Source organism: Anomaloglossus baeobatrachus, chromosome 1 (genome assembly GCF_048569485.1).
Source record: "Anomaloglossus baeobatrachus isolate aAnoBae1 chromosome 1, aAnoBae1.hap1, whole genome shotgun sequence".
Taxonomy (NCBI): domain Eukaryota; kingdom Metazoa; phylum Chordata; class Amphibia; order Anura; family Aromobatidae; genus Anomaloglossus; species Anomaloglossus baeobatrachus.
Genome location: NC_134353.1, coordinates 510,689,112 through 510,713,049, shown reverse-complemented (window position 1 = coordinate 510,713,049; position 23,938 = coordinate 510,689,112). Strand labels below are relative to the sequence as shown.

Genomic DNA, 23,938 nt, shown 5'->3' with positions numbered 1-23,938 from the left:
GTAAGATTATGTCATTTAGGACGTAATTTTACGGCCCGCGGTCGTTAAGGGGTTAAGGGGGCTGCATGCATATATAAAGAGCTGTAATTCCTAAACCCTTACTCAAATTAGGATGTGAATACCCTCAAATTAAGGCTTCAAATCCACTTGCGTTTAAAAAAAAGACGAGTGCAATCCGATAAAATAGCAGATTGCACTCGCACTAACGATATTTAATGAGGCAGTGTTCATCTGCAACACCCGAAGCCGTTACATACAATGGCAACACTGTCCCCATTTGGGCTCACAATCTAGAGTCCCTATCTGTATGTCTTTGGAGTGTGGGAGGAAACCGGAGAACCCGGAGGAAACTCACACAAACATGGGAAGAACATACAAACTCCTTGCAGATGGTGTCCTTGGTGGGAAGTGAACCCAGGGCCCCAGCGCTGCAAGGCTGCAGTGCTAACCACTGAGCCACCGTGCCGCCCTGATGTAACTGCTTATCAGTGTCCCGGGTTTCATGGTGTGCACCATGAGCCAGGACTGGTAGCTGCACAAACATTGTGGATCCACATTCTGAGGCTCCATAGCCTTTGATCCACGTAATTGAAGAACACTGTAGGGACGCAGCACTACATTGGACCTGGGGACTTGGATTTCTAATAAATTGGGGTACAAAGGACAGGTGTCTTGTTTTTGTTTCTCTCTTTTAATGTTTTTCAAATTTCCGTTTGTGGACTACATTGGATTTTTTTCGACTATGGCGGACCTGTATGGCTTTTTATCTTAATAAATAAATTGGTGAACCAGAGAAAGTGTTGGAGAATGTTTTTTCAAATAAAATATTTTGTGTGTTTTTCTTTCTTTTCACCCATACCCCCATTACTAACACCAGGACATGATACCAGCTGACTTCAACCCCAACTATCATTACCCTGATTGTCACCACACCAGGGCAATCGGGAAGAGCAGAGACAAAGTGCGAGGTCTAGCTCATCTAATGTGATGTGCCCCTTCTGGGGTGACTGCAGTCAGTATTTTTAGGCTGGGAAGGGCCCAACAACCATGGACCTTCCCAGCCTGATAAAATCAGCTTGCAGCTGTCTGCTTTACCTTTGTTGGTTATCAAAAATAAGGGTGACCCCATGTCGTTTAGAATATATTTATTAGCCTAAACCAGGCTAAACACCCTGAAGTGCCACATGGGAGGCACTAAAGCATGGAAGTGTATAATATATAGGTGGGTTGGGATATTATATAGCTGCAGGATATAAATCTATTCCATCTATATTTTGATATTTTATACAGTGCCTAGCGAAAGTATTCCGCCCCCTTGAATTTTTCAACCTTTTCCCACATTTCAGGCTTCAAACAAAGATAAAAAAAAATAAATTTTATGGTGAAGAATCAACAAGTGGGACACAATTGTGAAGTTGAACGAAATTTATTGCTTATTTTAAACTTTTGTAAAAAATAAACTGAAAATTGGGGCGTGCAATATTATTCATCCCCTTTACTTTCAGTGCAGCAAACTCACTCCAGAAGTTCATTGAGGATCTCTGAATGATCCAATGTTGTCCTAAATGACTGATGATGATAAATATAAGGGTACTTTCACACTTGCGTTGTTTTCCTTCCGTTACAATCCGCCCTTTTGGAAAACAGCGGAATCCGTTAACGGATTCCGCTGTTTCCCATAGACTTGTATGGATGACGGATTGTACCAAAAGGACCTGCGTTGCTTCCGCTGGGCGACGCTCCGTTGCTTCCGCCCAGCGGGAGGAACGCAGCATGTAACGTTGTTTTGAGCAGCGGAATCCTCTGGATTTCACTGCGCATGCTCTTTTTTTTTTTAATCACAAACTTTATTTTGGCTCGCGGTGGCCGAACGTTCAGCTGAGCGCCCGGCCGTCGGCAAGTGACAGCGCTCAGCTGAGCGACAGGCCACCGGCATGCGACAGCGCTCAGCTGAGCACCCGCCCGCCGGCATGCCCGGGCGCCGGCAAGTGACAGCGCTCAGCTGAGCGCCCGCCCGCTGGCATGCCCGGCCGCCGGCATGCCCGGGCGCCGGCAAGTGACAGCGCTCAGCTGATCACCTGGCGGTCGGCTGCAGGGAGCGATCAGCTGATCACCCGGCGGCCGGCAAGTGACAGCGCTCAGCTGATCACTCGGTGGCCGGCTGCAGGGAGCGATCAGCTGATCACCCGGCGGCCGGCTACTGGGAGCGATCAGCTGATCATTCACAATAGTCTGCCGCCGGTAAAACTGTAAAAAAAAATAAAAAAATAAAAACGGATTCCGTTGTTTTGCAGCATCCGTTGCATCCGTTGTGCCACTATATGCAACACATCCGTTGCATCCGTCACACAACGCAATGCAACGGATGCCGTTCAACGCAAGTGTGAAACTAGCCTAAGCCACTTGTGTGTAATCAAGTCTCCGTGTAAATGCACCGCTCTGTGATAGTTTCAGTGTTCTGTTTAAATCACAGAGCATTATGAAGACCAAGGAACACAACAGGCAGGTCACTGATACTGTTGTGGAGAAGTTTAAAGCCGGATTTGGTTACAAAAAGATTTCCACAACTTTAAACATCCAAAGAAGCACTGTGCAAGCGATCATATTGAAATGGAAGGACTATCATACCACTGCAAATCTACCAAGACCCGGCCGTCCATCCAAACTTTCATCTCAAACAAGGAGAAGACTGATCAGAGATGCAGCCAAGAAGTCCATTCATGATCACTCTGGATGAACTGCAGAGATCTACAGCTGAGGTGGAAGAGTCTGTCCATAGGACAACAATCAGTCGTACACTGCACAAATCTGGCCTTTATGGAAGAGTGGCAAAAAGAAAGCCATTTCTCAGTGATATTCATAAAAAGTGTTGTTTAAAGTTTGTACAAGCCACCTGGGAGACACACCAAACATGTGGAAGAAGGTGCTCTGGTCAGATGAAACCAAAATCGAATTTTTTGGGCACAATGCCAAATGATATATGTGGTTTAAAAGCAACACAGCTCATCACCCTGAACACACCATCCCCACTGTCAAACATGGTGGTGGCAGCATCATGGTTTGGGCCTGCTTTTCTTCAGCAGGGACAGGGAAGATGGTTAAAATTGATGGGAAGATGGATGGAGCCAAATACAGGACCATTCTTGAAGAAAACCTGTTGGAGTCTGCAAAAGACCTGAGACTGGGACGGAGATTTGTCTTTCAACAAGACAATGATCCAAAACATAAAGCAAAATCTACAATGGAATGGTTCACAAATATACGTATCCAGGTGTTAGAATAGCCAAGTCAAAGTCCAGACCTGAATCCAATCGAGAATCTGTGGAAAAAGCTGAAAACTACTGTTCACAAATGTTCTCCATCCAACCTCACTCAGCTCGAGCCGTTTGCAAAGGAAGAATGGGCAAGAATTTCAGTCTCTTGATGTGCAAAACTGATAGACACATACCCCAAGCGACATACGATACGATACACTTTATAAATCCCGTGGGAAATTATGGTATCACAGCAGCATGACTTAAATAATAACATGAATTACTTAATTGACAAGACAGAGTTGACAGAAGAACATTATACATTAGATTAGGTCATACACAGCGGGTAAACTGAAAAGTAGTAGAAATAAAGAAGTAAACATTTACCTTGATGATTTAACACTAATGTTATTGTTGTACATTGCCATAGCAGTTGGCACAAATGATTTTCTATATTTTTCCTTCTTACACGTCAGAAGGATTAGCTGGTTACTGAAGGTGCTCTTCTGTCTCATGAATAGCTCATATAATGGATGTGCATTATTATTCATAATCGCCATACACGTTTTCAGAGATCTTCTCTCCACTAATTCCTCAAAAGAGTCAAGATTGCAGCCAACAGCGGAGCTTGCCTTCTTGATAAGCTTATTCAGCTTATTAGCATCCGAGACCTGCACACTACCACCCCAGCATGAGTGAAAAAAAGATGGCACTTGCCATTACAGACTGGTAGAACATTTCTAACATTTTGCTGCACACATTAAAAGACCTCAGTTTCCTTAGGAAATACAGTTTGCTCATCCCCTTCTTGTAGACCCTCTATGAGTGGCATCTCCAGTCCAGTTTGCTATCCAGGTGGACCCACAAATATTTGTAACTCTCCACCTCCTGGCCAGCAATAGTGATCGGTAAACATTCCATCTTTCTCCTGCTATAGTTGGCCACCAACTCCTTAGTTTTCTTAACATTTAGTTGTAGATAGTTACCATGGCACCAATCCACAAACTTCAACACCACCCTTCTATATTCCTCATCACCCTGGTCCCCCCTAATACATCCGACTACCACGGAGTCATCCGAGAATTTTTTTATACCGAAAGTCTGATGTATACAGTGTGAATAGAAAGGGCGCTAGCACCGTTCCCTGAGGGACACCTACACTGCTCAATAATCTGCTAAACACAACTGCTCCCATCTGTACAAACTGTGGCCGATCTGATAGGTAGTCGGTGTTCCAATTTCTCATCCCCCCCTCCACCTTCATATCAGTCATCTTTTTGTGTAGTAAGAGTGGCTGCAAGGTGTTAAATGCACTCGAGAAATCGAAGAACATCGCTCGCACAGTGGTTCCATCCTTCTCCAAAAATGAATGTACAGTATGTAACAGAGAGAGAATAGCATCGTCCACCCCCAATCTATGCCGGTAAGCAAACTGTAGGGGACTCAAGTGAGCAAGCACTAATCTTTCCAAATAATATTGCACTCCCCACTTAACAATTTATTCTTTTTTATAAAAGTTTAAAATAAGCAATACATTTCTTTCACCTTCACAATTGTGTCCCACTTGTTGTTGATTCTTCACCATAAAATTTACATTTTTTATCTTTATGTTTGAAGCTTGAAATGTGGGAAAAGGTTGAAAAATTCAAGGGAGCCGAATACTTTCGCAAGGCACTGTATTTCTAACAACTAGGTAAATACTTATGTCCAAAAATGCCAAAATTATTCTAGGAGTGATATCATTTTTTCTGGTTAGCCAATAAAGGTACTGTATTTGCAAGCTTTCAGAGCAGAAGTGCTCCTTTATCAGGCATGTTTACAAATTAATTACGGAGACCAATGCACAACATATTAGAGATGTGACATAGTTCAATTGTGCATGAGAAAGATGGGTGATGCTTCCTTAAGATAAGCTGGGGAAATCAAATTAAGGTTTCTGTTATAAATTTAGATGTGGTAGCCATCACTCACACATCTACATTTGTAACAAAAGCCTTAATTTGATTTCCCCAGCTTATCTTTAGGAGGCATCACCCATCTTTCCCATGCACAATTGAACTGTTGTCACATCTCTAAAGGTAGTGTCACACATAGCGACGACGACAACGACGTCGCTGCTAAGTCACCATTTTCTGTGACGTAGCAGCGACATCCTGACGCTATCGCTGTGTGTGACATCCAGCAACGACCTGGCCCCTGGTGTGAGGTCGCCGCTCGTTGCTGAATGTCCTGCTTCATTTTTTGCTCGTTGCTCTCCTGCTGTGAAGCACAGATCGCTGTGTGTGACAGCGAGAGAGTGACGAACTGAAGCGAGCAGGGAGCAGGGAGCCGGTGTCTGGCACCCTGCGGTAAGCTGTAACCACGGTAAACATCAGGTAACCAAGAAGCCCTTTCCTTGGTTACCCGATATTTACCTTAGTTACTAGCGTCCGCCGCTCTCACGCACCCAGTGCCGGCTCCCTGCTCCCTGCACACGTAGCTGGAGTACACATCGGGTAATTAACCCGATGTGTACTCTGGCTAGGAGTGCAGGGAACAGGGAGCCGGCACTGGCAGCGTGAGAGTGGCGGACGCTAGTAACTAAGGTAAATATCGGGTAACCAAGAGAAGTGCTTTCCTTGGTTACCCGATATTTACCTTAGTTACGCTTCCACGCGTCGCTGCTAGCTGGGGGCTGGTCGCTGGTGAGATCTGCCTGTTTGACAGCTCACCAGCGACCATGTAACGATGCAGCAGCGATCCTGATAAGGTCAGAACGCTGGTCGTGATCGCTGCTGCGTCGCTATGTGTGACACCACTTTTAAATGTCTGTCTCAGTAATTCATTTATAAACCTACCTGATGACGGATCATTTGTGCCCTGAAAGCTTGCAAATACCTTTATTGGCTAACCAGAAAAATTATACCACTCGTATACTGCTTTGGTCATTTTTGGACATAAAAGTATTTATATCGATTTTACAGTACCATGATATAATGTTGTATTGTACATTATGACAACTAGGTAACAAATTTACATACATGATGTTAAAAAAAGTATTGCATACAGATTTGATAGACATCTCATAAGGGATGATAGGCAATAATAAATAAAACTTGCACAATGGCCTAGCACTCACATGATATACAGGGTGACCTATGCAGGACACCCGTACTACTTTTCGGTATGAGGATCGGCACCCTGTATTTATACGCCGCTGTGACTGAACCCTAAAGCTGACAGTCTACACTTTAAAGGGAACCTGCCAGGTAATTTATGTGTTATAACCTAGTAGCAGGGTGATGTGTGGCCTAGTAACCCCTTCCTACCCATCCCTGTGTTGTAATAGTGTGTAATGTGAATGTATAAAAATATGTTTTATTGCTTACATGTTCCCTATGTAAATGAGCAGAGGGTCTAGTCCCCTGGGCGTCGGATCACCCTGTGGGCGTTCGCATGTTCTCCGTGGTATCACTCCCCTGTGGGCGTGATACTATGAATTTACATGAGCAACATCCTGTCGCTCCTTGAGATACTGCTGGTGTGCACTTACCATTCCCGCAGCCTTGTTATCCGGGTGCTTGCTGGCTTCAGACACGCTCTGCGCATGGTCGGAACCGCAGGAGTCTTCTGAGCATGCGCAGAGCGTGCCTGAAGACGAGAAGCAAGCAAGGCTGCGGGAACGGTAAGTGCGCACGCGCAGGATCTCAAGGAGTGATGGGACTTCACTCATGTAAATCCATGGTATCATGCCCACAGGGGTGTGATACCACAGAAAACATGAGAACACCCACGGGGCGATGCGACGTCCATATAGCTAGAGCCCCTGCTGATTTACATAGGGAACATATAAGTAATAAAACATATTTTTATATATTCATATTATACAATATTACAACACAGGGATGGTTAGGCAGGGGTTTCTAATAGTGTTGAGCGGATCCGAACTGTAAAAATCCGGATCCGCGCAGTTTCAGAGTCCGATCCGGGTCCGACCCGGTTGCGGGAATCCGGCTGCACGATCCGGTTTCTTCTCCTTCTCCTCCTCTCTCGTCCCCGGATCCGTTCCTCATTGACTTACATTGTGCCGGATTCCGGATCGGATCCGGACTTCTGTGACATCCCGCGACAGATCCGCCGGACCCGGGTTATTAGTAATCCGCTCAACTCTAGTTTCTAGGCCACACATCACTCTGCTACTAGGTGATAACACATAAATTACCTGACAGGTTCCCTTTAAGCCCATATTGATTATATAAGTATATTGAATGTTTTGGTAAACAGCTAAAGTGTCAAAACCTGTGTCACTGTCCAGATATTTCTGGCCCTCACTAAGTATTCTGTACCAACAGTCTTCTAGGAATACCCCGAGTATTGGAGCACTGATACTAGAAGTATGCTACTGTAAATGGTACAATGTGTCAGGATTTCTTTCCCAGACTACTCTGGTATAATATTATGTCTCAGTGCTACAATACTTCAGTGAAAGGGCCTGATATAACCATCCCGCCATTATTTGGCACTGCTGATAACAGCATGCAGTATCCACAACTACCACTACAGCTGACTGACTACAACGTACGCCGCTGCCTCAGTCCAGCACTTTGTATACACTCCCTCAGTCCTCAGCCCTCCCGGAAGCTCATTCTCTCACACACCATAGATTCCGCACTAGGAGGCAGGAGCGTCGGTCAGTGCAGCTAATCTCGTAGAGTACCGGAAGCTGCTCTAGCCCGGCCTGCAGCGCTGAAGCGTCTCTCTCTGGTGCCAGAGGAGGACGTTTCGAAGCCGCCCAGCCAATCACAGGGCCAGTGTATCTAGAAGCCTCGCGAGTTTTGTGCCGCACTGGCGAGTGCTCGGCAGCTATCCTGAGCGTTCCGTAGTGTGTGAGGGAAACACAGTCACCAGCGGCCATGTCTCGGAGAAGGCATAGAGAGGAGAATGACGGTGAGAGCCGGTGACCTAAGCGAGGGCTTGGAGCTGCACTCTGTGTGTCTGGGAATCGTGCCCACCTTTCTCCATTGATAACCGTGATACTACAAGTGTCAGCATGTCCTGCTGTCTGCCTGGAGTGTGCTGTATGTGCTCCTCAGCGGTGTGGTATCTGCTGTATCTATGGTTTGTGTCCTGTATGTGCTCCTCAGCGGTGTGGTATCTGCTGTATCTATGGTCTGTGTCCTGTATGTGCTCCTCAGCGGTGTGGTATCTGCTGTATCTATGGTTTGTGTCCTGTATGTGCTCCTCAGCGGTGTGGTATCTGCTGTATCTATGGTTTGTGTCCTGTATGTGCTCCTCAGCGGTGTGGTATCTGCTGTATCTATGGTCTGTGTCCTGTATGTGCTCCTCAGCGGTGTGGCATCTGCTGTATCTATGGTCTGTGTCCTGTATGTGCTCCTCAGCGGTGTGGTATCTGCTGTATCTATGGTCTGTGTCCTGTATGTGCTCCTCAGCGGTGTGGTATCTGCTGTATCTATGGTCTGTGTCCTGTATGTGCTCCTCAGCAGAGTGGTATCCGCTGTATCTATGGTCTGTGTGCTAAATGTGCTTTTCAGTGTGGCATCTGCTGTAGTTATCTTCTGTTTGCTGTATGTGCTCCTCAGCGGTGTGGTATCTGCTGTATCTATGGTCTGTTTGCTGTATGCGCTCCTCAGCGGTGTGGTATCTGCTGTATCTATGGTCTGTGTGCTGTATGTGCTCCTCAGCGGTGTGGTATCTGCTGTATCTATGGTCTGTGTGCTGTATGTGCTCCTCAGCGGTGTATCTGCTGTATCTATGGTCTGTGTCCTGTATGTGCTCCTCAGCGGTGTGGTATCTGATGTATCTATGGTCTGTGTGCTGTATGTGCTCCTCAGTGGTGTGGTGTCTGCTGTATCTATGGTCTGTGTCCTGTATGTGCTCCTCAGCGGTGTGGTATCCGCCGTATCTATGGTCTGTGTCCTGTATGTGCTCCTCAGCGGTGTGGCATCTGCTGTATCTATGGTCTGTGTCCTGTATGTGCTCCTCAGCGGTGTGGCATCTGCTGTATCTATGGTCTGTGTGCTGTATGTGCTCCTCAGCGGTGTGGCATCTGCTGTATCTATGGTCTGTGTGCTGTATGTGCTCCTCAGCGGTGTGGTATCTGATGTATCTATGGTCTGTGTGCTGTATGTGCGCCTCAGCGGTGTGGTATTTGCTGTATCTATGGTCTGTGTGCTGTATGTGCGCCTCAGTGGTGTGGTGTCTGCTGTGCTGAGCAGTTCTTGGCACTCTATTGTTCTATTACCAGGTATTGTCGTCTGCCACTCTTATGTAATCTGGTTCTCTAAAAGGAACAATGCTTTAAACCTAACCAGCAGCGCTCCACTCTGTTGACCTCTGTGGCCTTTGTTTACCAGTGGTTACCATGTAACTGCTGCCTATTAAGGTGGTGTCACACACAGCGACGACGACATCGCTGCTAAGTCACCATTTTCTGTGACGTAGCAGCGACGTCCCGTCGCTGTGTGTGACATTCAGCAACGACCTGGCCCCTGCTGTGAGGTCGCCGGTCATTGAATGTCCTGCTTCATTTTTTGCTCGTTGCTCTCCCGCTGTGAAGCACACATCGCTGTGTGTGACAGCGAGAGAGCGACGAACTGAAGCGAGCAGGAGCCGGCGTCTGGAGCCTGCAGTAAGCTGTAACCACGGTAAACATAGGGTAACCAAGAAGCCCTTTCCCTGGTTACCCGACATTTACCTTAGTTACTAGCGTCCGCCGCTCTCAGCTGCCAGTGTTGGCTCCCTGCATACGTAGCTGGAGTACACATCGGGTAATTAACCCGATGTGTACTTTGGCTAGGAGTGCAGGGAACAGGGAGCCGGCACTGGCAGCGTGAGAGCGGCGGACGCTAGTAACTAAGGTAAATGTCGGGTAACCAAGAGAAGTGCTTTCCTTGGTTATCCGATATTTACCTTAGTTACGCTTCCACGCGTCGCTGCTAGCTGGGGGCTGGTCGCTGGTGAGATCTGCCTGTTTGACAGCTCACCAGCGACCATGTAACGACGCAGCAGTGATCCTGATGAGGTCAGATCGCTGATCGTGATCGCTGCTGCGTCGCTATGTGTGACACCACCTTTAGTCATTTGTGATGATGCAGATATCACAACTCAAACATTGGTACTACGAAGCCTGTAATGTGATTGATATCTGATTGCAGTGTATTATTTGTGGATACATGAGCTTCCATTGTGATGTCTTCCAGTGGTGGGAGGGTGTCCCCTCCCCCCTTCACCCCAATTGTGTATCATTTAATATCTGTATTACTGTTTTACAGGAGGGCAGCCTCATAAGAGGCGGAAAACTTCTGAACCACTCAATATAGAAGATCGTCTGGAATCGCTGATATGTAGAGTTGGGGAGAAGGTACATATTTTCTTCTTCACAGTAACTATTATTCTGCTACCTCTTTTATCATATGCCAGTGTTAGAGGTGTTTCCCGATACAGTCTGACGTTGGAAGCAATCATTACACAGTATCTGATTTTGTAGAAACATCGTTAATCCAGGAATGACCAGTTTTCAAACAATTCATATATTTTTAGGAAGAATAACAGGAACAGCAGAGCAGAGTTGACGCATATCTGCCCTGTTGGTTGGAATATCTTCCATAGTTTCGCCTGCTGTGCATGTACTGTGCTGCAGGAGGTGTATCCCTGCAAGGCACCGTACATGTATGTCTCTTTGCAGGGATACATGTACGGCGCTAAGATCGCGCCGGCTTACATACAGCGCCAGTAAAATCATTAGCGGGTGTCCGCTATATGTCTTTGCTGATGCCCTTCAGTAATACTCACGAGCAGTGCTAGCACTCTCACAAGCATTTAACCTCTATGATACTGCTGTAAATATCGATAAGTGTCTACTTACCAGAGGATGGGGGCTGTCTCTTTCCTTCTGTTGGCACAACACAATAACGATTGTGTTGTGTCGATGGTCTCATTTGGTTACCGCAGGCCGAATAACGGCTCTGGGGTCACCCAGGTTTGGTGGTTTGTGAGGTCCTGCATTGAGCAGGACTGGACATGCCATCTGATTCAATGATCTAATAACCTGCAATGTAAACACCCATGGAGTAAAAATCGTCACTATACCTGTATATAAATTCCCAGAGGGGTGTAATTTCTAAAATGGGGTCACTTGAAGACACTCTATATGGAGACTGTAAACTCTTCTAAGAAAATCTGTGCTCCAAGAGTCAAATAGCACTCCTTCCCTCCTGACTTACCGTGTGGCCAAGCAGTACTGTACTGCCACATGTGAGGTATTGACACGTTCAACAGAAATTGTGAGGGGTTTTTCTTTGTCGCTCCATTGGGAGACCCAGACAATTGGGTGTATAGCTTCTGCCTCTGGAGGCCACACAAAGTATTACACTTTTAAAAAAGTGTAACCCCTCCCCTCTGCCTATACACCCTCCCGTGGACCACGGGCTCCTCAGTTTTATGCTTTGTGTGGAAGGAGGCACACATCCACTCATGCATTCTCATACATAGTTATGTCGGATGGAAGAAAAGAGGACCCCTATGGGGTCCCCGCCATGCTCCCTTCTCACCCCACTATGTCGGCGGTGCTGTTAAGGTTAAGGTACCCATTGCGGGTACGGAGGCTGGAGCCACATGCCGTCTCCTTCACCATCCCTTATGCGGCTCTGGGAGAAGTGGGATCCTAAGCGGTCATCCATTTACTGGGACCGTGCTCCATCCGCAGCCCCTGTGGGAACCTGCCGGACCGGAGCCTCTTCACCCCCAGGGACCGGGCCCTGCAACTTGAAGGTACTCTGTGTCCCCATGCGGGGACTATACAGGGAGGGTTGCACCTTCTTCCCGGAAGCCGCGGTAGTTCAGTCCGTTGTCCTTTCGGCGGACTTCCGCGCCGACCGTGCCTGCTTGTCGGGCGCGGCCTTAAATTTAGTCCCCGGCTTCGCCGCGGCCTTGTCACGAAAAATCCCGCCCCCGAGCCTGCCTGTCAGGGGTAAGGGCGGGATTACCGACATGACATCGGCTTTGAGGGCTGGAGCATCTTGCATGTTTCCCTCCCCCCTCATTGACCACTGTGGGGACTCCAGATTCCCGCTCTTTGCTAGCGCCGCCCTCGGCTCCACTCCTCCCCTGAGAGCTCCGGCGGCCATTTTTGGCACTCTGCCGGTGGATGCTTCTCAGCAGCAAAGCTCTTCAGCTCCGGGGGATCCACGATATATATATATATATATATATATATATATATATATATATATATATATATATATATATATATATATATATATATATATATATATATATATATATATATATATATATATATATATATATATATATATATATATATATATATATATATATATATATATATATATATATATAATCTCTCTATATCTGTTCGGACAGGCTGTATACCCTTTTCCCCTATACCCTCAGTGGTCACTCTCCTAAGAGACAACAGCATGTCGTCCACAAGGAGCAAAGCTACTAAGGCACAGATTTTCTTTGCGGCCTGTACCTCTTGTGGGGCTATGTTGCCTGCGGGATCCACCTACCCTCACTGTGATCAATGCTCGATTCCTGCCACGCTTGCTCAGCCGGAGCCTAGGGCACTTGGGGGTCCCTCGTCTCATGTAGATCCCCCTGCTCCCCCTGAGCAGGCTGCAGGGACAGAGTCACCGTCATTGGCCTCTTTCGCTGAGAAACTGTCACTTTCTCAGTCCATTGCACAGTCTATGGACAAATGGTCATCTAAGCTCCTGGAGGCATTGCAGTCCAGACCGGGCCCTTCACAGGCCCCGGCCCCTGTTAGTTTGTCTCCTCCTGGCCCTTCTCGGTCCGCGCCGCAGCTCGCTCCCAGGATAGCCCCTGGGTCCCAGGCGGAGGACTCCTGCCCGGATCGCAGCCCCAGACCGGCTAAGCGGCCTCGCTGGGATTCTTCCCCGGCCTCCTCACGCTGCTCTGGATCCCAGCTTGAGGACTCTCAGTAGGACGAGGCGGACGTGGGAGCTCAGGGCTCTGACCCTGGCTTCGCCCTTAACCTTGATACCCCTGAGGGGGACGCCTTAGTAAATGATCTTATCTCGTCCATCAACCAGGTGTTGGATCTCTCTCCCCCGCCTCCTCCTGTAGAGGAGTCGGCTTCTCAGCAGGAGAAACACCAATTTCGTTTCCCCAAACGTACGCGCAATACGTTTTTTGATCACTCTAACTTCAGGGATGCTGTCCAGAAGCCCAGAGCGGTCCCGGACAAGCGCTTTGCTAAACGGCACACTGACACGCGTTATCCCTTTCCACCTGAAGTCGTAAAGGGCTGGGCACACTCACCCAAGGTGGATCCTCCAGTCTCTAGATTGGCTGATAGGTCAGTTGTGTCTGTTGCCGATGGCTCATCCCTGAAGGATGCCACTGACAGACAGAGCTCTTGGTGAAGTCTATTTATGAGGCCACGGGCGCGTCTTTCGCCCCGGCCTTTGCGGCCGTGTGGGCTCTCCAAGCAATCTCGGCTTGTCTGACTGAGATTAATGCTGTCACGCGGAATTCTGCTCCGCATGTTTCTTCCTTGACCTCTCAGGCATCAGCATTTTCGTCCTACGCCATGAACGCCGTCCTGGACTCCACTAGCCGTACGGCTGTAGCATCCGCTAACTCCGTGGCAGTCCGCAGGGCCATGTGGCTGCGCGAATGGAAAGCAGACTCTGCTTCCAAAAGATTCTTAACTGGTTTGCCTTTTTCTGGCGACCGTTTATTTGGCGAACGGTTGGATGAGATTATTAAGGAATCCTCGGGAAAGGACTCCTCCTTACCCCAGTCCAAACCTAAGAGACCCCAGCAGAGAAAAATCCAGTCGAGGTTTCGGTCCTTTCGTCCCTCCGCCAAGCCCCGATCCTCTTCGTCCAACCGGCCGGAGAAAGGCCGGAGGAACTCCTATGCGTGGCGGTCCAAGTCACGCCCCCAAAAGGCCGCGGGAGGCACTGCCTCCAAGACGGCCTCTTCATGACTCTCGGCCTCACCTAGCCACATCCTCGGTCGGTGGCAGGCTCTCCCGCTTTGGCGACGTCTGGTGGCCACACGTTCAAGACCGATGGGTGAGAGATATTCTGTCTCATGGTTACAGGATAGAGTTCAGCTCTCGACCTACGACTCGTTTCTTCAGAACCTCCCCACCCCCCGCACAGGCCGATGCACTTTTTCAGGCAGTGGACGCTCTAAAGAGCGAAGGAGTTGTGATTCCCGTTTCCATTCAGGAACGTGGTCGCGGATTTTACTCCAACTTGTTCGTGGTGCCAAAAAAGGACGGGTCATTCCGTCCCGTTCTGGACCTCAAGCTGCTCAACAGACATGTGAGAACCAGACGGTTTCGGATGGAATCTCTCCGCTCGGTCATCGCCTCGATGTCACAAGGAGACTTCCTAGCATCGATCGACATCAAGGATGCTTATCTCCATGTGCCGATCGCACCCGAACATCAACGTTTCCTGCGTTTCGCCATCGGGGACGAACACCTCCAGTTCGTCGCATTGCCCTTCGGCCTGGCGACAGCCCCACGGGTTTTCACCAAAGTCATGGCATCCGTCGTGGCGGTCCTGCACTCTCAGGGCCACTCGGTGATCCCCTACTTGGACGATCTCCTAGTCAGAGCCCCTTCTCGGGTGGCGTGTCAACAAAGTCTTACCGTCGCTCTGGCGACTCTCCAGCAGTTCGGGTGGATCATCAACTTCCCGAAATCCAAGTTGACACCAACCCAATCACTGACTTACCTTGGGATGGAGTTTCACACACAGCCAGCGTTAGTCAAGCTACCGCGGGACAAACAGCTTTCTCTGCAGGCAGGGGTGCAATCACTTCTTCGGAGTCAATCACACCCCTTAAGGCGCCTCATGCACTTCCTGGGGAAGATGGTGGCAGCTATGGAGGCAGTGCCGTTTGCACAATTTCATCTACGGCCACTCCAATGGATATTCTCCGCAAATGGGACAAGAGTGCGGCTTCCCTCGACAAGAACGTCTCTTTCCCTCGCGACCAAAACATCACTTCAGTGGTGGCTCCTACCCACATCTCTGTCGGGAGGAAGATCATTCCTACCCCCAACCTGGGCTGTGGTCACCACGGACACGAGCCTGTCAGGTTGGGGAGCGGTTTTTCTCCACCACAGGGCTCAAGGAACCTGGACTCCAATAGAATCGTCCCTTCAGATCAATATCCTGGAGATAAGGGCAGTATATCTAGCCCTATTGGCTTTCCATCGGTGGCTGGAGGGCAGGCAGATCCGAATCCAGTCGGACAACGCCACTGCCGTCGCCTACATCAATCACCAAGGCGGCACTCGCAGTCGTCCGGCCTTCCAGGAAGTCCGGCGGATTCTGCAGTGGGTGGAAGACACAGGCTCCACCATCTCCGCAGTTCACATCCTGGGCGTAGAAAACTGGGAAGCAGATTTTCTCAGTCGTCAGGGCATGGACGCGGGGGAATGGTCTCTTCACCCAGACGTGTTTCGGGAGATCTGTCGCCGCTGGGGAACGCCGGACGTCGTTCTCATGGCGTCACGGCACAACAACAAGGTCCCGGCCTTCATGGCACGGTCTCAGGATCACAGAGCTCTGGCGGCGGACGCGTTAGTGCAGGATTGGTCGCAGTTCCGACTGCCGTATGTGTTTCCCCCTCTGGCAATGCTGCCCAGAGTACTACGCAAGATCAGGTCCGACTGCCGTCGCGCCATTCTCGTCGCTCCAGACTGGCCGAGGTGGTCGTGGTATCCGGATCTGTGGCATCTCACGGTGGGTCAACCGTGGGCACTTCCAGACCGCCCAGACTTGCTGTCACAAGGTCCGTTTTTCCATCTGAATTCTGTGGCCCTCAACCTGACTGTGTGGCCATTGAGTCCTGGCTCCTAGCGTCTTCAGGGTTATCTCAGGATGTCATTGCCACCATGAGACAGGCCAGGAAGCCAACGTCCGCCAAGATCTATTATAGGTCTTGGCAAATCTTCCTGTCCTGGTGCACTGCTAACGGTTTTTCTCCATGGCCGTTTGCCTTACCCACATTCCTTTCATTCCTTCAATCTGGAGTGGACATGGGTTTGTTCCTCGGCTCTATCAAGGGCCAAGTGTCGGCGCTCTCCGTGTTTTTTCAAAAGCGTCTAGCCAGGCTTCCGCAGGTCCGCACGTTCCTGCAGGGGGTCTGCCACATAGTCCCACCTTACAAACGTCCGTTGGAACCTTGGGACCTTAACAGGGTCCTGACGGCTCTTCAAAAGCCGCCTTTTGAGCCACTGCGGGATGTCTCTCTCTCCCGTCTTTCGCAGAAGGTGGCCTTCCTAGTGGCAGTCACGTCTCTTCGGAGAGTGTCTGAGCTTGCAGCGCTGTCATGCAAAGCTCCCTTCCTGGTTTTTCACCAGGATAAGGTGGTTCTCCGTCCGGTCCCGGAATTTCTCCCTAAGGTGTTATCCTGATTTAGATGAAAAGGGGATATCTCCTTGCCTTCCTTTTGCCCTAATCCAATTCGCCAGTGTGAAAAGGATTTGCACTCTTTGGATCTAGTGAGAGCACTCCGGTTCTACGTGTCTCGCACGGCGCCCCTGCGCCGTTCAGATGCGCTCTTTGTCCTTGTCGCTGGCCAGCGTAAGGGCTCTCAGGCCTCCAAGTCAACCTTGGCTCGGTGGATCAAGGAACCGATTCTCGAGGCCTACCGTTCTTCTGGGCTTCCACTTCCTTCAGGGTTGAAAGCCCATTCTACCAGAGCTGTAGGTGCGTCCTGGGCTTTGCGGCACCGGGCGACGGCTCAGCAGGTGTGTCAGGCAGCTACATGGTCTAGTCTGCACACTTTCACGAAACACTATCAAGTGCATACCTATGCTTCGGCAGACGCCAGTCTAGGTAGGCGAGTCCTTCAGGCGGCGGTTGCCCACCTGTAAGAGGGGGCCGTTTTTCGGCTCTTTCGATTGAGGTATTCTTTTACCCACCCAGGGACTGCTCTTGGACGTCCCAATTGTCTGGGTCTCCCAATGGAGCGACAAAGAAGGGAATTTTGTTTACTTACCGTAAATTCCTTTTCTTCTAGCTCCTATTGGGAGACCCAGCACCCGCCCCTGTGCCCTTTGGGCTAGTTGTTCTTTTGTGTACACATGTTGTTCATGTTGAATTGTTCTTTTGGTTCATGGTCTTCAGTTTTCCGAACATCCTTCGGATTGAATTTACCCTAGACCAATTTATAAGTTTTCTCCTTCCTGCACCAAAACTGAGGAGCCCGTGGTCCACGGGAGGGTGTATAGGCAGAGGGGAGGGGTTACACTTTTTTAAAAGTGTAATACTTTGTGTGGCCTCCAGAGGCAAAAGCTATACACCCAATTGTCTGGGTCTCCCAATAGGAGCTAGAAGAAAAGGAATTTACGGTAAGTAAACAAAATTCCCTTTTTTTTGGCATTTTTTACTCATTTCCCCTCGAATATGTCAAATCTGAAGCTAAAACGAAATTTGGGGTAAAAAAATGTAATTTATTTTTTCTTCACCCACCTACTGGTATAAAGTTCTGTGACACAGCTGTGGTGTCAATATGCTCACTGCACTTCTAAATGAATGAATACATCAAGTGATGCATTTTGTAAAATGGGGTCACTTGTGGGGGTTTCCACACGTTGGGCCCAACAGGGGCTCTGCAAAGACAAGGTGTCCACTATCTATTCCAGATAATTTTGGCACCAAAAATCTAATGGTGCAGTGGTGCTCCTTCCATTCTTGCCATGCTCCCAAAGAGTAGTAGCTTTCAAAAATGGTGCCTTTGAAAAGTAGCCATGTGGCAAATGGTTTTAATTAATGATTTTGTGAGATATAACCAAATTTGCTTTAAGGGCATAAAAATTGAAAGTTCGCAAATTACTAAATTCTCACTTTTTTGATATTTGCATACATTTTGGGCGATATGATTAGTATTTGTCTCTAACATGAAGTACAATGTCAGGAAAAAAAAACACTATTACCGGGATCTGTTGACGCATTTGAGTTATTACATCACAAAGTGACAAAGGTCAGATTTTTAAAATTTGGTGTGGTCATGAATGGGAAAACGGGCTGGGTGGTGAAGGTTAAATATTCTCCATAGTTAGTAGTAAACTCCATGGCATTTTCCACAATTCAAATACTTTCTTTTTCGCTCCTAATTGGGAGACCCAGACAGTGGGTGTATAGCTACTGCCTCTGGAGGCCGCACAAAGAACTACACTTAAAAGTGTAAGGCCCCTCCCCTTCTGGCTATACACCCTCCCGTAGGAGTACAGATTCCTCAGTTTTAGCTTTGTGCGCAGGAGGTCAGACACGCACGCATAGCTCCATTGTTTTTAGTCAGCAGCAGCTGCTGACTATGTCGGATGGAAGAAAAGAGGGCCCATACAGGGCTCCCAGCATGCTCCCTTCTCACCCCACTGTATGTCGGAGGTGTTTGTAAGGTTGAGGTACCCATTGCGGGTACGGCGGCAGGAGCCCACATGCTGATTCCTTCCCCATCCCTTTTTACAGGGCTCTGGGTGAAGTGGGATTTACTGGTCTCCAGGCACTGAGACCGTGCTCCATCTACAGCCCCTGGAGAAGATGCTGGATGGAGCGGAGTACATCAGGGACATGGCCCTGCTTCCTCAAGGTACTCTGTGTCCCCGTGCATTTGGCGCTCACACCGCAGCATGCTGGGTGTTGTAGTGCGCCGGGGGACATCAGCGCTGCGGCGCTTGTGCCATAGCCTCATTCAGCTTCGCTGAAGCAGGCACACTATTGGGACACGGTCGCGCCGGCCGCTGGGACTGCGGCGCGGCTGGCACTTGTGGTGCGCCGGGGACTTCAGCGCGGCCCGCGCTTTTACGGCGGCCGCGCTGATAACTCGAGTCCCCGGCTTTTGCGGCCTGCTTCCGTTCGTTCCCGCCCCCAGACCTGCCAGTCAGGAGAGGGGCGGGACGCTGGCCAGTGCATCAGCGCCGAGGGCTGGAGTCGTTTTTACATACTCCAGCCCTCACAATCGGCACAGAGGGGACACTGTTTCCCGCACTTTTGTTTGGGAACTCCCACGGACCGCCCCTCTCCACAGACGCCGGCAGCCATTCCTGCTGACACGCTGAGCTGCAGAGGGGAGCCGGGGAGACCCAGACAAGGAATTTTGCGCCTCTTACCCGCTATTCAGCGGGCGGTAAGCAGCCCTCAGGGCTCACCCCCTCTTGTGCCAGTAGCATTCTTAGTATTTTGTTTCTACAAATACTTGGTATTACATAGCGCTGGTCGCCCTTTGGCTATAGACTCTCTCACATTGCAGAGAGCCAGCAGCATGTCGTCCGTAAAACGCAAGGGTGCCAAGGCACAGACATTATATGCTTCCTGCACCGCATGTGGGACTTTTCTACCGGCAGGCTCCACGGACCCCCATTGTGTGCAGTGCTCGGCCCCTGCGGCGCTTGCACAGTCGGGACCTCTGCTGGACGTGACCCAGGGTGTACCACCTGTGAATGCTGTCCAGGTGACAGGAACTGAGTTTGCAGCTTTTGCTGACAGAATGTCTCTCACTATGTCACAAATTCTTGACACATTGCGAGCTAGGCCTGTACTTCAGGCCACGGACACTGTGCAATCATTGCCCCCTGGTCCCCCTCAGCTCCAAGCTCCGGGACGGGCATATACACCTCAGGGTGAAGACTCTGACTCGGACGATGGCCCCGGGCAGCCTAAGCGGGCTCGCTATGACGGGCCTTCACATTCATCTCAATGGTCAGGATCCCAGCGAGATGAATCTATGGGTGATGAGGCGGACGTAACTGATCAGGATTCTGATCCTGGGACCGCTCTCAATCTAGATACACCAGATGGTGACGCCATAGTTAATGATCTTATATTTAACATCAATAAGATGTTAAATATTTCCCCACCAGCTCCTCTTGTGGAGGAGTCAGCTTCGCAGCACGAGAGAATCCATTTCAGATACCCTAAGCGTACTTTAAGCACTTTTCTGGACCACGCTGACTTTAGAGACGCAATCCAGAAACCCCACGCTTATCCTGAAAGGCGTTTTCCTAAACGGCTTAAAGATACACGCTATCCTTTTCCCCCTGAGGTGGTCAAGGGTTGGACCCAGTGTCCAAAAGTGGATCCTCCAATTTCCAGGCTTTCAGCTAGATCCTTGGTTGCAGTCGAAGATGGAGCGGCACTTAAAGATGCCACTGACAGGCAGATGGAGCTCTGGCTGAAATCCATCTATGAAGCGATTGGAGCGTCATTAGCGCCTTCTTTTGCGGCCGTATGGGCACTCCAAGCTATCTCAGCCGGGCTTGCGCGAGTCGACTCAGTCACACGTGCATTTGCCCCGCAGGTAGCACCATTGACCTCGCAAATGGCGGCATTCGCGTCGTACGCGATTAATGCTGTTCTTGACGCTACAAGCCGCACGGCAGTGGCGTCAGCCAACTCCGTTGTTTTGCGTAGGGCCCTGTGGTTGAGACATTGGAAAGCAGATTCTCATTCCAAGAAGTGCTTAACCAATTTGCCTTTTTCTCGTGACCGATTGTTTGGAGAGCGTTTGGATGAAATCATCAAACACTCCAAGGGTAAGGACTCATCCTTACCGCAACACAGACAAAACAAACCCCAACAGAGGAAGGGTCAGTCTGGTTATCGGTCCTTTCGAGGACCGGGCAGGTCCCAATTCGCCTCGTCAAAAAAGACTCAAAAAGACCAGAGACGCTCAGATTCTTGGAGGTCTCAGTCACGCCCAAAAAGGACAGCCGGAGGAACCGTTGCCAAGACGGCGTCCTCCTGACTTGCGGTCTCCGATTCCCACACCCGCGGTCGGTGGAAGGCTTTCCCACTTTGGCGACATCTGGCTGTCACACGTCAAAGACCGTTGCGTGAGGGATATTCTGTCTCACGGGTACAGGATAGAGTTCAGTTCTCGTCCGCCAACTCGTTTCTTCAGAACTTCTCCACCACCAGACCGAGCCGATGCTCTGTTGCAGGCGGTGGCCGCTCTAAAGGCGGAAGGAGTGGTGACCTCCGTCCCTCTTCAGGAACAAGGTCACGGTTTTTACTCCAATCTGTTTGTGGTCCCAAAAAAGGACGGATCGTATCGACCCGTCCTGGATCTAAAGTTGCTCAACAGACACGTAAAAGTCAGGAGGTTCCGGATGGAATCCCTACGCTCCGTCATAGCCTCAATGTCTCAAGGAGATTTTCTAGCATCAATAGATATCAAGGATGCGTATCTCCACGTGCCGATCGCACCAGAGCATCAGCGTTTCCTACGCTTCGTCATACACGACGAACACCTGCAGTTCGTAGCGTTACCTTTCGGTCTGGCAACAGCCCCCCGGGTCTTCACCAAAGTCATGGCAGCAGTAGTAGCTGTTCTGCACTCGCAGGGTCACTCGGTCATCCCGTATCTAGACGACCTGCTTATAAAGGCACCCTCTCAAGAGGCATGCCAACACAGTCTGAAGGTGGCACTAGACACTCTCCAGAGTTTCGGGTGGATTATCAACTTTCCAAAGTCTCATCTAACCCCGACCCAATCTCTGACTTATCTTGGCATGGAGTTTCATACTCTCTCAGCGATAGTGAAGCTTCCACTGGACAAGCAGTGCTCGCTACGGACTGGAGTGCAATCTCTCCTTCAGAGCCAGTCGCACTCACTGAGGCGCCTCATGCATTCCCTAGGAAAGATGGTAGCAGCAATGGAGGCAGTCCCGTTCGCGCAGTTTCATCTGCGCCCTCTACAATGGGACATTCTGCGCCAATGGGACGGGAAATCGACGTCCCTCGACAGGACTGTCTCCCTCTCTCAGACTGCCAAGGACTCTCTGCGTTGGTGGCTTCTCCCCACCTCATTGTCACAGGGAAAGTCGTTCCTTCCCCCGTCCTGGGCAGTGGTCACGACGGATGCGAGCCTATCAGGGTGGGGAGCGGTGTTTCTCCACCACAGGGCTCAGGGGACGTGGACTCTGGAAGAGTCCACCCTGCAGATCAATGTTCTGGAAATCAGAGCAATCTATCTTGCCCTGCGAGCCTTCCAACAATGGCTGGAAGGCAAGCAGATTCGGATTCAGTCGGACAATTCCACGGCGGTGGCGTACATCAACCACCAAGGGGGAACACGCAGTCGCCAAGCTTTTCAAGAAGTCCAACGGATTTTGACGTGGGTGGAAAGCAGAGCGTCCACCATATCCGCAGTTCACATCCCAGGCGTGGAAAACTGGGAAGCAGACTTTCTCAGTCGCCAGGGCATGGACGCAGGAGAATGGTCCCTTCACCCGGACGTGTTTCAGCAGATCTGTTGCCGCTGGGGGACGCCGGACGTCGATCTGATGGCGTCACGGCACAACAACAAGGTCCCAGTTTTCATGGCACGGTCTCACGATCACCGAGCACTGGCGGCAGACGCCTTGGTTCAGGATTGGTCGCAATTCCGACTCCCCTATGTGTTCCCACCTCTAGCATTGTTACCCAGAGTTCTCCGGAAAATCAGGTCCGACTGCCATCGAGCCATACTCGTCGCTCCAGATTGGCCAAGAAGGTCGTGGTACCCGGATCTGTGGCATCTCACGGTAGGCCAACCGTGGACACTACCAGACCGTCCAGATTTGCTGTCTCAAGGGCCGTTTTTCCATCTGAATTCTGCGGCCCTGAACCTGACTGTGTGGCCATTGAGTCCTGGATCCTAGCGGCCTCAGGTTTATCTCATGAAGTTGTTGCCACAATGAGACAGGCTAGAAAACCATCCTCAGCTAAGATCTATCACAGAACGTGGAAGATATTCTTAGCGTGGTGCTTGGCTCAAGGGTTTTCTCCCTGGCCATTTGCATTGCCAATTTTTCTTTCCTTCCTGCAGTCTGGGTTGGAAAAAGGTTTGTCGCTTAGCTCGCTTAAGGGTCAAGTCTCCGCGCTATCCGTATTCTTTCAGAAGCGCTTGGCACGGCTTTCTAAAGTACGCACGTTTCTCCAAGGAGTTTGTCATATCGTTCCTCCTTACAGACGGCCATTGGAACCCTGGGATCTGAACAAGGTTCTCATTGCTCTCCAGAAGCCGCCTTTCGAGCCTTTGAAAGAGGTTCCCCTTTCTCGGCTTTCACAAAAGGTAGTTTTTCTTGTGGCGGTCACGTCTCTTCGAAGAGTGTCCGAGCTAGCGGCGTTATCTTGCAAATCTCCCTTCTTGGTGTTTCACCAAGACAAGGTAGTACTGCGTCCAATTCCAGAGTTTTCTCCCAAGGTGGTTTCTTCCTTTCATCTCAATCAGGATATCACTTTGCCATCTTTGTGTCCGCATCCAGTTCACCAATTTGAAAAGGGTTTACATCTGTTGGACCTGGTGAGAGCACTCAGGATTTACATTTCTCGCACGGCGGCTCTACGCCGTTCTGATGCGCTCTTTGTCCTAGTCGCTGGTCAGCATAAGGGATCGCAAGCTTCCAAATCCACCCTGGCGCGGTGGATCAAGGAACCAATTCTTCACACATACCGTTCTGCTGGGCTTCCGATTCCATCTGGACTGAAGGCCCATTCTACCAGAGCCGTGGGTGCGTCCTGGGCATTGCGGCATCAGGCTACGGCTCAGCAAGTGTGCCAGGCGGCTACCTGGTCGAGTCTGCACACGTTTACCAAACACTATCAAGTGCATACCTACGCTTCGGCAGATGCCAGCCTAGGTAGACAGGTCCTTCAGGCGGCGGTGGCCCACCTGTAGGAAGAGGC

General features: G+C 49.9%; 1 protein-coding gene across 1 annotated transcript in view; it reads left to right on the top strand.

Annotated features, from left to right (window-relative positions):
* Window positions 1-8,038: 8,038 nt before the first annotated feature.
* Window positions 8,039-23,938, top strand: part of NCBP1 (nuclear cap binding protein subunit 1) — a 191,436-nt gene continuing 175,536 nt past the window's right edge. Inside the window, exons 1-2 of the mRNA XM_075316096.1 lie at window positions 8,039-8,180; window positions 10,526-10,614. Coding sequence (XP_075172211.1) covers window positions 8,147-8,180; window positions 10,526-10,614 — 123 coding nt within the window. The 5' untranslated portion in view covers window positions 8,039-8,146. The remainder of the gene's footprint in view (window positions 8,181-10,525; window positions 10,615-23,938) is intronic.